This window comes from Gymnoscopelus microlampas, assembly GCF_963454915.1.
Source record: "Gymnoscopelus microlampas genome assembly, chromosome: 12".
NCBI lineage: Eukaryota > Metazoa > Chordata > Actinopteri > Myctophiformes > Myctophidae > Gymnoscopelus > Gymnoscopelus microlampas.
In genome coordinates this window covers 15058901-15069688 of record NC_139949.1, presented here as the reverse complement: position 1 = coordinate 15069688, position 10788 = coordinate 15058901, and the positions used below count along the sequence as shown (strand labels likewise).

Here is a 10788-nt window from a genome sequence, read left to right as displayed (position 1 = left end):
TTACGTCACAGAGGGAAAGAGGCCCTCATTTGTACATAGAGATAATCTGCTATTCTGATGAATATTTTAGTGCCTGTTTAACATTAAAGGAGTAGTTCACCCAAAAAAGTACTTGTTTTCTATCAATTACACACCCCATGAAACATTGAATTCATGGAGATTTTTTTGTTTTTGTCGCATTCCTAAGCCAATAATTTGATGACCGGGTGTATTTCCGGTAGGAGACTCAAAGAGTCTCCTTTGAGTCTCCTACCGGATACATTAGCATCTTTCCACCGGTAATTATTATACATACAAATTATTGGCTTAGGAATGCGACAAAAACAAAAAAATCTCCATGAATTCAATGTTTCATGGGGTGTGTAATTGATAAAAAAAATAAGTAATTTTTTGGGTGAACTACTCCTTTAATCTTGCCTTCCTCATCCTCGTATTAAAAGCTGGACCAACTGACCATAATAATAGCCAGCTAGCTTTAAAAATATATAGTCCAACTGTATGTTCAGGTACCACAGTGTAACTAGGCCTACATCTCTCTGAAAAATGCTCATGTAGATTTGTGAAGATTCGTAATAGTGACAACGCACATTATGGAACTGAATAAGTGAATCTTCAAGTGGTAAATTTGAAGGGTAATCTAGCCCCTGCATCCTTGTATGTACATACAAGTATACATACAGACAACACAACTCTCCTGAGGACTATGTACAGTAGTAGTATTTTATTTACATAGTCTACTGTGCATCTACTGTCCTCCATACCTGAACAGTAACAAAACACAATACATACTAAACCACCATCAAAAGGAATGTACAGTACACACAAAATATTAAAGTGCAAATTATGTTTGTAAAAAAAGACACCTTGCTTATGTGCAAAAATAGATTATAATGATTCCCTTGGACACTGTGCTGCTGAGTCACAAAATGACTCCCAACTTATCTGAGGTGAATCAAAACATTAATATAGCATTGCTTCATGAATAATTTAGATTCACCGTCTATTAGTGTTTTGTGTGTGTGCGCGCGCGGAGGGCACGCGCGTGTGCGCGCACGTGTGTGTGTGCGCGCATGCGCGCGTGTGTGTGTGTGTGTGTTGTTCAAGTGTGTTTCGATGCAGCAAAAACACAATACATTCTCATATTGGGCAGCTGAAACTTGCCAAAGACCATAAATAACATCCAGTCCCTCTCTGGCCTCTGCTAATTTCCGCAGTCATTTCGAGGACAGTTGCTAGGCGTTGAAGGTAGTGTTGCGCTTTGGTCTCCTCGGGTGACACACCTTAGACAGCAGCACCAGAACAACAATCAGCACGAGCGCTACCACCACAATGATAATAACACTCACACTTCTACTGTCCAGCGTGTGGCACATTTCCTGCGTCACCAGCTCTATGTTCACCGGCTCCGAGTCCTCCAGATGGATGCACGTCACCGTGTCGATGTCCGGAACGACAACGGCCGAGCGCTGGACCATGTGGAGGAAACGGAGGTTGCTGCAGCAGCTGAGCGGGTTGGAGCCCATGTAGAGGGTCTTGAGCGGCGACCGCTCCAGGACGAGGACCGTGTCGTACTCCAGGGTGACGAGGTTATTGTTCTGGAGGTTCAGCGACTCGATCGAAGACTCCTTGTTCCACGTGGGAAGAGTGGTCAGCCTGTTGGTGGACAGGTCGACAAATTTCAGACTGCTCAGGGAGGACAGGTCTATGTTTAGTCTGGAGATATTGTTCTCCCTCAGGAGAAGGTGAGCCAGGGAATTCTCGAGGCCAGAGAGGGAGTGTTGATGGATCTCCAGGCCTGGGTTTAAGGACAGATCCAGTAACCTCAGAGGTGTGTTCTGAAACGCGTGTTCGGGAATAACCTTCAGGTTGTTTCCAGAGAGGTATAGGGCATGCAATGTGGTAATGGAGGAAAATGATAAACAACCAGACGGATGCTGGCCATTGTGGTCTTCCAGAGGTGGGATGCAGATGTTCAGATCATTCTGCTGTAGGTGCAGGGACTTGATGCTGGGGAGTCTCCGAAATGTGAGCGTGTCCATGGTGTGGAGGGCGTTTCCTTGTAAATAGAGCTCCTCAAGGGATCTGAGAGTGTTTTCGGCAAAGGACAGGTTCTGTAGAGCATTGTGGCTGAGGTCTAGGATTTTCAGTTTGTGCAGAGGGCTCTCGTGGTGTACACAAAGTGACCCAAGGCAGTTATTGCTTACATTCAGGACCTCGAGGGATACCATGCTGCAGAAAAAAGACAGTGGTATGCTGCTGATTTGGTTGTAGCTCATGTCAAGGTACTTCAGTTGGGAGAAGTCCTGGTACATTGTGCTCACGCCAGACGGATTGTGAGCTACAAACGTGTCCCCGAAGTTCTCCAACTCCTCTGCCGTTCCCGTTCGGTCGACACTCTGCAGCTGGTTCCGTGACACGTTCAGGTACACAACTTTGTTCCTTCTTGGAATGAGAGGGAAATAAGGCATTTTGTTTTGACTAAGATCAAGGTAGAGGAGCTCATAGGTCACATCGGAGTCTTCCGTTTGAAAGACCTCCATGCTGTTCTTGCTAAGATTAAGCACCTTTAACTGAGCGAGATTAAAATCGGTGATGCAAGTGATAGAGTTTTTTGACAGGTCAAGTTCAGTCAGATATGCCAACGCGTCGAACGCACCGTCCTCAATTTCCAGTATGACATTGTTATGGAGGTTGACGTTCCTCAAGGCCAAGGATCCACAAAAGCTTCCCTTGGCTACTTTGGTGATACTATTCCCATTCAGAGAAAGATTCACCAACGAGGGAGACTGGCTTATCAAATAGTCTGTCATCCCTGTATACAGCCCGTTGTTTGAAAGGTCGAGCGTCTCCACAGCTGTGAGAGGCCCAATGTTGGTTTTTGATAGAGCAAAAACAGCGAGGTGATTCCTGGACAAATCCAGGACTTTTAGATTCACCATGTCTTTGAACAAATCAGGCTGGATGAACTGTATCTTGTTAGAATGAAGATTCAGATGACGGATGCCGGTATGGAAGGCTAGGGTTTCTTCAGTTAGGTTTTGCAGCATGTTACGCGACAGGTCCAGCGTTTGTATACTATGAGGAAGATTGGATGGAGCCGTTCTGAGGTTAAGGTCATTGCAAAACGCATCCATCTGGACCTGTGAGCAAAGAAAGACAAACACACAGGTCTGATTATCTCGGCACACTCCCAAATGACTTGACAATGACATATTACAGGCCAAATGTTTAAAGCCTATGTGGAGAGTAATTTTATGAGTCAGTGTATCTACGGTATGTTCTTGGCAGCCAGTCGGAATAATGTGAGGCTTGTTGTGGGGTCTCCTACACATAAAACAAGCTGTTTTAGCCAGAGTTATAGACATTAGGGTCAATCATTCAGTTTGGATTGTGTTAATAATTGATTTTATATTCAATTCATGATATCATATATATTTTTAAGAAACAAAGAAATCAACATTTTAAATAAAATGCTGAATTGAAATGAATTGAGCCCAACCATGTTTGTGACATCACTGCTCTATTCATCGAGTGTTTTACAGTGTTGTTTTACTTTTTCCATAACTGTTTCAAACACACAACTTATTAGTGTTGCTTATAATTGAAGCCATATGGACATAGACCCTTTCTCTTAAAACAGCTCATAAAACTCTCTCTCTCTCTCTCTCTCTCTCTCTCTCTCTCTCTCTCTCTCTCTCTCTCTCTCTCTAGTCAAGTACACTTAGGTTCTTGGCATACTTGTGGTATCTGAAGTCAGTGGCATTCCACAGTATCTGGGCCATGAACAGCCTTATATGAGGTTCTCAATGTAAACAAGCATTCCTCATAGTGTTGAACTATAATATGCTCGTGTCATCCTATATTGATACATTCATATTTGTGTCTATATTTTCTACTACTGGAAAAATGATAAAATGATTATAATATTATAAAATCCTTTTTGTTTTTATAAAACAGAAAAAACAAATGGCTAAAGAGGGTGATCTATGTGTGTCTTAAATTCACCCCACCTCCCAGGGATGAACACACTTTATGTATTATTACGTTATACTGAGAAAAAAAGTCATTTAACTGGTTCCATTTTAAATCCCATTCAGATCTGTGTTGAAAAAACTGTCCACAGGTCATTTGAAATACATACCTGAAATCGTACTTAGGATATACCTACAGTAATAGGACATTGAATGTTAACAGGACATTGATGAACCACATTTGATTTTTTTTCTCCATTGACTGTCATAACCCATTAAGACCTGGAACGCATCTGTGTCACTTTAGATTTCTTTGGCTATTTTTGAAAAATCTTGAAAATGTTTTTTTTTTTTTTTATTCAAAAAACTGTTAGGATTTAGAAAACATTTTTAAGAATCACCTCAGGTCTTAACTAATTTCTGTTCACCATTACAGTTGCACAATGTATCTCTGTACATACAAGCCACTCTGTGGAACATCACACACCACATTACATGAGACACTTTGCAAAGTGAAGTTGAAACTTTACTTACAACTTGGCAGGGAGAGAGCTGGCGTGCATTGCGATGTAAGGATGCTGTCACATAGCTGACAAGAACCGGGAGCAGCAGTTGGAAAGCTGCCATGGTGCTGGAGGCCAGAAGAGTCTAAAATGAAAATGATGTAGAACTCATGAATGCAGGAAGTGTGCTGAAGGTGATATGAAAGGCTCTGAAGGGAAGGAAGAGGGAAGTAAGTCCTACCTAGAGTGTGACACGGTGACCTATGACAACGCTGTTTATGCCCTGAAATATAATAGGGGGATTTTTTTTGGTCATTGTTTGCTGTGGCATTGCCCTCCATCATACTACATGTATCACACTTCAGGCAGCGGCAAGGAAGATTGTCTAAGCTTACAAAAGCTCCCTGCTGTGAGTCAAATCCAAGCACATTCGGTCAATATACAGTGAATGAAACCAGTGTAAAAAGCTTGCTGTAGAGCTTTGAGATTCATCTTGTAATGTATGGTATATGATCTACCACTGTCACCTGCTATTTTGGAGGAAAAGTTTCCCCAACTTCCTCCTGAAACGTTGAAATATTTACCCTGAAGGACAAAGGGTAAGCAGAGTCATTCGGTTCGGGGGATTTCATAGATATTGGTCTCATCGGTATACAGTATCACAATGAGGCGACTGGATAAAGTCCATGTGTCTTTAAACCCGTGAAAATTGTACTGACGGCTCATCTGGTCTCCTGTCTTAAGCAAGACCTTCAGTAATTACTGTGACAGGTAAGCATGTTGTCATGCTCTGTGGAAGGTCAGTGGCACAGCTGGAGAAATCACTAAAACATTACCATAATGAGAAGGACTATAATACATTGGTGCATTTACCTGTATAACAAATCAAAGAGGTTAGAATTCTGCTTTTGCGCTGCTGTCAGGTTAGATTCGAGAGAGTAAATGGCCCTGCAATGATCATTTCTGAACAGTACATGGGCATGGAAAGGCTGGTAGAAGATGATGAGAAACACCTGAAAATGTGTGGCGCAATAATCATAAAATGCCTGAAAAGCAGCTTCACGGCACAACTTACAAGGCTAAACCAGAAGCATACTTTTCAGACTCCCACAAAGCTTGACTTTATAAAGTCACCTACACCCTTTCCACTGCTATTTAAACAGGTATAACATGTGACAAGTCTGACAACTAATGAGGGCTGAATGAGTATTAAAGAATGTACCATGTACCTGTTATGAAGCTCTTGTGCACATGGTAGGAAAGTGTTAATGAAAAGTGTCACCCATGTCAAGACACAATGAGTTGTGGTCATTTAAATGTTAAATGTTGAAGAAAATAAGGAGAAGGTGAAAATGTGTGAGACACATGATAGTTCTCTCCTGACTCCTATATTCTTGTGAGTGAGTGCCCAAAGTTTGAGATCTGATTAGTAATCATTAACAGCTACTATTCATGACTGAGAAACCACCATTACTTCAACACACATCCCACTTTGTGTTTCTACATTCCACTTAACAGCCCCCCCCCCCCCCCCCCCCCAAAAAAGCAAGCAAAATCCTAAAGCACCATTTAAGTAGAAGACCCATACAGTATATTTACCTCACTTTCAGTTGATTACTTCTATCTGGAGAGCCTTCTGACCATGTTGACTTCTCATCCTCGCTAGCTCAGAGAGCAACCCACTCAAAACGCGCGCACAAGCAAACAAGCGACCAAAAATACTCACAGCTCTCTCTCCTCACAGCTGACTCTTCCCTCCACATTGTGCAGTTGTTGCCCCTGGACCCAGCTATCACATCCTGTGAGAATATCCTGCATCATTCCTACCCCCCCCCCCCCACACACACACACACACACACACACACACACACACACACACACACACACACACACACACACACACACACACACACACACACACACACACACACACACTTCTAAGGGAAATGCCTTATATGGGATTTGGAAGTCTGGGTCCTGCTGAAATGTAGTTTTCTCCCTGCTGCTCCCTTCTGAAAAACTGCTCCCATCTGTCTCTGAAAACTTTAAGGATTATTCTGCTCAACAAGATGGATAGTGGGTTTTATCCTGGATCATCTGTGGGCATATGAATTATTTTCTTTCTTTCTTTCTTTTTCCTTATATCCACATATAGTACAAACAAACTGATATTTGTTTTTAGATCCTTTTAGGGGTTAACCTTCTCATGTTTGCTGATTAATAGTTAGGATGAGTAAATGCAGACTTATGTGCAAATGTAAAGTGACAAAAAATATATACATTTTGGAGTGGGGAGTAAATTATTATTATCATTATTATCATTGTTGTTGGTTAGGTCTCATGAGAGAGTATTGTATTATTTGTGAGTATCATACATGGCCACGACTTGACTGACTGGAAGGATGCTGCTGTACTGGGTTTAGAATGGGCGGGCTATCCCAAACGTTTCATCAGTGGCATCGCATTTGGTTGGAGGCAAGCCTCACTGGTCCAGATGATACCCAAAACACTTGATACACTACCTGGGGATTGTCTACTGTATTTCCCAGGAGTCCTAGAAGTTTTTGTTTATCTATCAGGCTCAGTGACACCAGCCGATTCATCACCGCATTCACCTTTAGATGTGCGTGTGTGTGTGTGTGTGTGTGTGTGTGTGTGTGTGTGTGTGTGTGTGTGTGTGTGTGTGTGTGTGTGTGTGTGTGTGTGTGTGTGTGTGTGTGTGTGTGTGTATACAGTAAGAGCATAAATCAGTAATCCAGTGAGAGTGACACAGATTCCCTTTTGTCCTTATTATGTAGATATCCCTTTCTTTCCTTTAAATGTTTGATCTTGTTAAGGGAAATGGTGCCCCCTTGTGCTGTAACTGCACCCATGCACAGATTGCAGCATGTACTGTCTCATGTCTATTCAAGTAAGAATAGTAAAACACAGTGATTCATTTCATTCACTTGAATATAAATAGTTGTATAAAAGCATTTATTTATTTTTAGTACAACATTTTTCTATTTCAAAAGTTTTATTAAGAGGTCTTGAAGATCTTTAACATAGCTTTGATTGTCCTTCAAGATCATTTTGATACTGTAGCTCCGGATAATCTTTTTTTTTTAAAGGTTCAATTGCCCTTTATTCAAACAGGCTGATGGAGGCATAAGGCGTGGACTACTTCCCCTGTGCCTCCCTTAAACTCTGGACTCTAACCAATGTTAGCCCCAAACTATTCCAGCACACCTCCCTTCAATAAAAGCAAGGGAAACTAATATGTGTATTACTCAATCTGTTGACTGTTGCAATATTATGAGTATGACTGTTAATTCTATATTAGCTCGTAGATCAGCTATTTTCAGCGAAGACATTTGGTGTATAGGAGAAGAAAAGGGGGCATAACAGACCCCTAGGGGTCCAGTCAATAACATATATAGTTACAATGTGACAACTACACCTGTAATAAAACACACAGGGAACTCAAATCATTGATTTCACAAACACGTGAGCTCATCAGCTCTATGGCCAGAGTACTGTACTGTGCCACTAGCCCATCAACTGTCCAGAATAGGTGGTCAGAAACAGCATGAAAGCAATGCCTGCCAGCAGGCAGGCATTTTGGATGATATCCGTCAGGATGAGGCCCCAGACATCCTCGGCTTCCTCACCCTCCTCGCTGACCTCGTTCATCTCTGGGGACATGCGTGCCAATGCTAAGTGGAGGAACACGCCTCCTGTCAGGGCAAAGATCTGACAGCAGGAGATGCCCATGATGCCACTCGCCACGCCCAAGTAGTAGAAGCAGGCTGACGTGAAGTTCTTGATGCTCATGCCAGTGATAGCAAAGTTACGCATGTTCAACAACAGGATGGCCACAGAGGTACAGATTCCAAAATGGACGGAGACAATGAAGGAGGCGCAGATGGCTAGGCCTTCAATGAAGTTCATGAGGCAATCACTCAGCGTAATCGTCAAGGGCAGCCTGCCGATGTCCGTCAGCCAGCAGAGGCCAGCAACCAAGGCCCTGATTGAGAAGAACAGGCACATTTCTCCACAGACACAGATGGACGTGGCCACGGAGGCCTTGAGGTCAAAAGCAGAGGTCATTGGAATAAATTGACACATGGTGCTTGAGTAGTGTCTGCCAATGGCCAGGGCCAAGCCCAAGACAAACAGCTGCAGTCGCTCGTACCAGGTTCTCCTCCTGAACGTCAGCACGCGGGCACCCATATTCGAACACGTTAAGATGAGGATCACAGAGAGGAGCCCATTACGCCACGCTTCAGCGTCCAGGGGCCTGGGAGATCCATCAGAGCCGCTGGCGGTTGCAAGACCAAACTGATGAATCATGGCGTGTCTAGGGTTCAGTGAGCGCTGACAAAAAGAGAGGTCTGGAGAGAGCTGCAGCGTCTTTGGAGATTTAGGTCTGAACAACTCCACTGACCGAATGCCCGAGATCTTAAATAGGAGGAAGGCATACAGTAAGCCAAGGGGAGGGCAAGACAGCTTGAGATAACAGAATACAATAGCTTCATTCTAAGCCTAGTGTGAAACACAGGTTTAGAGGAGACAAACATTTCTGTGCTTTAGCTGCGTACTTCCCGGAGCGTGGGCAGAAAATATGCTGCGTCACAGTCACGAGAAGCAGAGCTATCAACTAAGATTATTATTTTTTAAAGATTTCTTTTAGCAGTGAAGTGAGAGAGAGTCTCCCTACTACTACTACTTTTGTATTTTAAATTTTAAATTTCTCTAAATATTATAAACTTTCAGGACAGCCTAAGTACAAATATCAGTTAAGTCATTATTCAGTCCGACTTCACTGTAGCCTATAGTAGCCTTTTCATAAATTATATTTGTACTTAGGCTGTCCTGAAAGTTTATAATATTTAGATAAATTCCAAATACAAAAGTAGTAGTAGTAGGCGAGAATTAGCAAGCTGGACATTTAGACTGAATGTTTCCTTTATCCTCATCTTGCACTAATGCACGCAACTGTTTTGCCAGGTTTTATTAGTGTGGTTGCCCTAACAGGGCAACCAGACTATTGTTATCCTCCGAGGCCATAACAGTTTATTTTGAACCGCATCTCCTCCCACAATTTATTTAGTGCCATATGTCAAAATGACCGGCTTCACCGGGAATCGTGTGCTTGTATTTTGCTAAGAGATTGGTTTCATAGTTTAATTGATATTGATTTATTAGTGCATTAAATGTCCCCATCCACTTTAATGGGAAAATGAAAAAACTCCCATTCAAGTATTTATTTCTCAGAAACCGTAAGGGCTAGAGTTTCAAGACTTGGAGGGGTGGTTCATGATTTAGTCCAAAATTATTGGGAAAAAAATTACACCAGTCGGCCTGATGGTGGCGCTATAACAGCCCACTTTATGTTTTGGCCTATAACTCTTGAACCGTAGGTCGTAAATTAAAAATATGTTTTCCCTATATTCCTTGGGTCATGACGCATTTGTGTCAGGATAGATTTTCCGCCATTTTTAATTTTCATCAAAACACACTTTTAGCTCCTCCTCCCACATATTTTGTCCAAATTTGCTATGTCAAAAATCGGTACACATGATCTCTGGGCCCATGCGATAAACATATCCAAACGGCATTTTGATAGTCCTTACCGTTCGTCCGTAAATGGCTTCCAAAGTTAGTGGGAGGGGCCTGTTTTACCAAAAATGCCAGAAATCACGAACGAAACGTCCGGTGAATCCCAAATTTGAATCACATGTTGAGGATGGTTTACTCAACAAATCCCCAAAAGCATTTCCATTTTGACCCATAGGGGGCGCCACAAATGCACAAAATGTAACCGAGGCAAAACATGATTTTTGGGGGGATCAGTCCTCTCAAAATGAAATAAAAGCGATATCAGGAGTGACCTGACAATACGATTGGTCTGTTACATTTGTGGGAGGGGCCTATTTATTTAGTGGGAGGGGCCTATTTCCTAAAATCAAAACGGCACGTATCACGAAGGCAGGATCCGATCGGCACCCGATTCGAATGGCACGTCGCACGGCCTCCGACGGTATTCCTCCCAGCGTATCCCTCGAGTCGTGATACGGTCGGCGCAACCACACTTTGCAATTTCCCAGAATTGCGACGCGTCTAGTTATGGATGCTATAAATCAGTAGAGACCCCCACATTAACGTATGCTTTATGGCCACGGACCCCTAGGGACCCCCTGACCCAGGGGCCCCCATCTGAAAAATATTTAGTGCCAGGGACCCCCAGAAGAGAAAAGTTATGTTAAGAAATTCAACATCATTCAAAATGTTCCAAACATTTTCAAGATGTTTCAAACATTTTTAAAAATATC

General features: G+C 42.6%; 1 protein-coding gene across 2 annotated transcripts; it reads right to left on the bottom strand.

Annotated features, from left to right (window-relative positions):
• Positions 1–706: 706 nt before the first annotated feature.
• lrrc32 (leucine rich repeat containing 32) lies at positions 707–6241 on the bottom strand. Of its 2 annotated transcripts, none has more exons than XM_084073868.1 (3): positions 6201–6241; positions 4506–4619; positions 707–3140 (listed from the first exon to the last, which is right to left on the bottom strand). In XM_084073868.1, the coding sequence occupies exons 2-3, from the start codon at positions 4596–4598 to the stop codon at positions 1233–1235; spliced, it is 2001 nt and encodes a 666-aa protein (XP_083929994.1). In that variant the 5' UTR covers positions 4599–4619; positions 6201–6241; the 3' UTR covers positions 707–1232. The 2 variants fall into 2 exon arrangements, with proteins under 2 accessions (XP_083929994.1, XP_083929993.1); XM_084073867.1 differs by having other exon boundaries at positions 6074–6237.
• Between the last annotated feature and the right edge of the window lie 4547 nt (positions 6242–10788).